A 1882-nucleotide genomic window follows, 5' to 3' on the forward strand; every position below is an offset into this window, starting at 1 on the left:
CAGGGTAACTTTCTAGGTGCAATCCCATGGTCATTCCATGACTGAAGGGGGTCTCTACCCTTTATCCTTTGCCCTATACATATAATGGTGTGGAGAGGGGAGACTGGTATGCATGGCTGACTCCTTGTCTTCCACAAACAACCTTGGCCAGACTTGTGCCTTGGAGGGTAACTTTGTAGGTGCAATCCCATGGTCATTCATAGCTGAAGGAAGTACACATATATCTATGCGTGTGTTGTTTAAATTAGGCTGCACCTAATAAGTCTATGTCTTGTATCCAATCAAACATAATAAATTTAACCTAAGTCATGGCTTATATAAGTGACATGTCCGTCCGTCTGCATGTCTGTATTTCCTTTAGTGAACACACAGAATCATTTTCACACACATGCACAACGACACACACACACACAATCACACACACGCACAATCACACATGAAGGCATACACAAACACATTTACACTTGCTTCTATAAATACAACTAAGCTTAACTCTATATACTCGTGATACACACATACATACATACACAGGAAAGCATACTTACATTTAAATAAATACATACACACACACACACACATATATATATATATATATATACAAAACAGATACACACACACACACACACACACACACACACAAACATACAGACTTGTACAAATACATTTATAGCAATTTACTCTTTATCATACATACATGTTTATATACATATATATACATATATACATACATACACACACACACACATACACGCATACACGCACACACGCACACACATCTTTACAAACAGAATTCAGATCTCCCCTTTCACCCACTTCCTGCACACTGATGGACATAGCTACACATGTGGGTGCAGCCGTGGTTGTGTTGTTAAGAAGCTTGCTTCATAACCATTATGTTTCCTGGGTTCAATTCCACTGTGTGACACCTTGCTCTAGTGTCTTCCTCTATGACTCTGAGCTCATCAATGCCTTGTGAGTGGATTTGGTATACAGAAACCGAAAAAGCCCCAGAACCATGTGGTTGAGAAGCAAGCTACTTACCACACAGCCACTGCTGTGCCTATATATATATTTGTTCCTAAACTTGCCTTCTTGGTTCATGCTTTGGATGACCACTAATATTATTATATTGTTATTTACTGGTCAATACCTCTGTCCACTCAGCTGGCCAAAATGAGTAATCCTGTGACAGACCAGCATCCTGTCCAGGTGAGAAATTTCTATGCCACGAAACTGTCAACCCGGCCTTTATGTGTCCACATGGCTCGAGAAGGTAACTTGACCTTTACTTTACTAGATCCCTTACAGACAAGCTCAGATTGAAGAATCTATCTTGTGATTCTTCTCTATGACATTCTAATCTTACGTCCATAGTGCTGGTGCTGCAGACCTCACATTACATATATATATATATATAATTCTCTTTTATATATTTCAGCTTGTTGGTGCTGGTATGATTGGCATTGGAACCTGGGCATATATAGAGAAGAACAGTTTCAACCAGACACAAATTGAAACTATCTACGATGCCTTTTTTGATATTTCACTCATCTTTATCGTCATTGGAATAATTATCTTTATCTTAGGTTTTACCGGATATATTGGTGCTTTGAGGGAAAATATCTGTCTCTTGAAATGTGTAAGTGTTTTCTCATGCCTTTCATTTTTTGGGAGGGTGGTGGGGTTTCATCTATTATCCTCCTTTTCAAAGTCACTGTCAACAACACCCTTGTATAAGAATAATAAATTTGTACTCTACAAAAGTATGGAATAACCTATCAGATTAATGTGAAATTGTTTTTATTATAACAGAACATAAAAACAAGCACTAATACACACACACACACACACACACACACACACACACACACACACACACACA

General features: G+C 38.4%; 2 protein-coding genes across 3 annotated transcripts in view; one reads left to right on the forward strand and one right to left on the reverse strand.

Annotated features, from left to right (window-relative positions):
- LOC106870322 (ZZ-type zinc finger-containing protein 3) overlaps positions 1 to 1882 on the reverse strand; it is a 40863-nt gene that overhangs the window by 20657 nt on the left and 18324 nt on the right. The gene's annotated exons all lie outside the window — the stretch shown is intronic.
- LOC106870317 (tetraspanin-33) overlaps positions 1 to 1882 on the forward strand; it is a 22008-nt gene that overhangs the window by 5444 nt on the left and 14682 nt on the right. Inside the window, exon 2 of the mRNA XM_052975636.1 lies at positions 1439 to 1639. Within this exon, the coding sequence (XP_052831596.1) occupies positions 1439 to 1639 (201 nt within the window). The remainder of the gene's footprint in view (positions 1 to 1438; positions 1640 to 1882) is intronic.

Source organism: Octopus bimaculoides, chromosome 22, assembly GCF_001194135.2.
Source record: "Octopus bimaculoides isolate UCB-OBI-ISO-001 chromosome 22, ASM119413v2, whole genome shotgun sequence".
Classification (NCBI taxonomy): domain Eukaryota; kingdom Metazoa; phylum Mollusca; class Cephalopoda; order Octopoda; family Octopodidae; genus Octopus; species Octopus bimaculoides.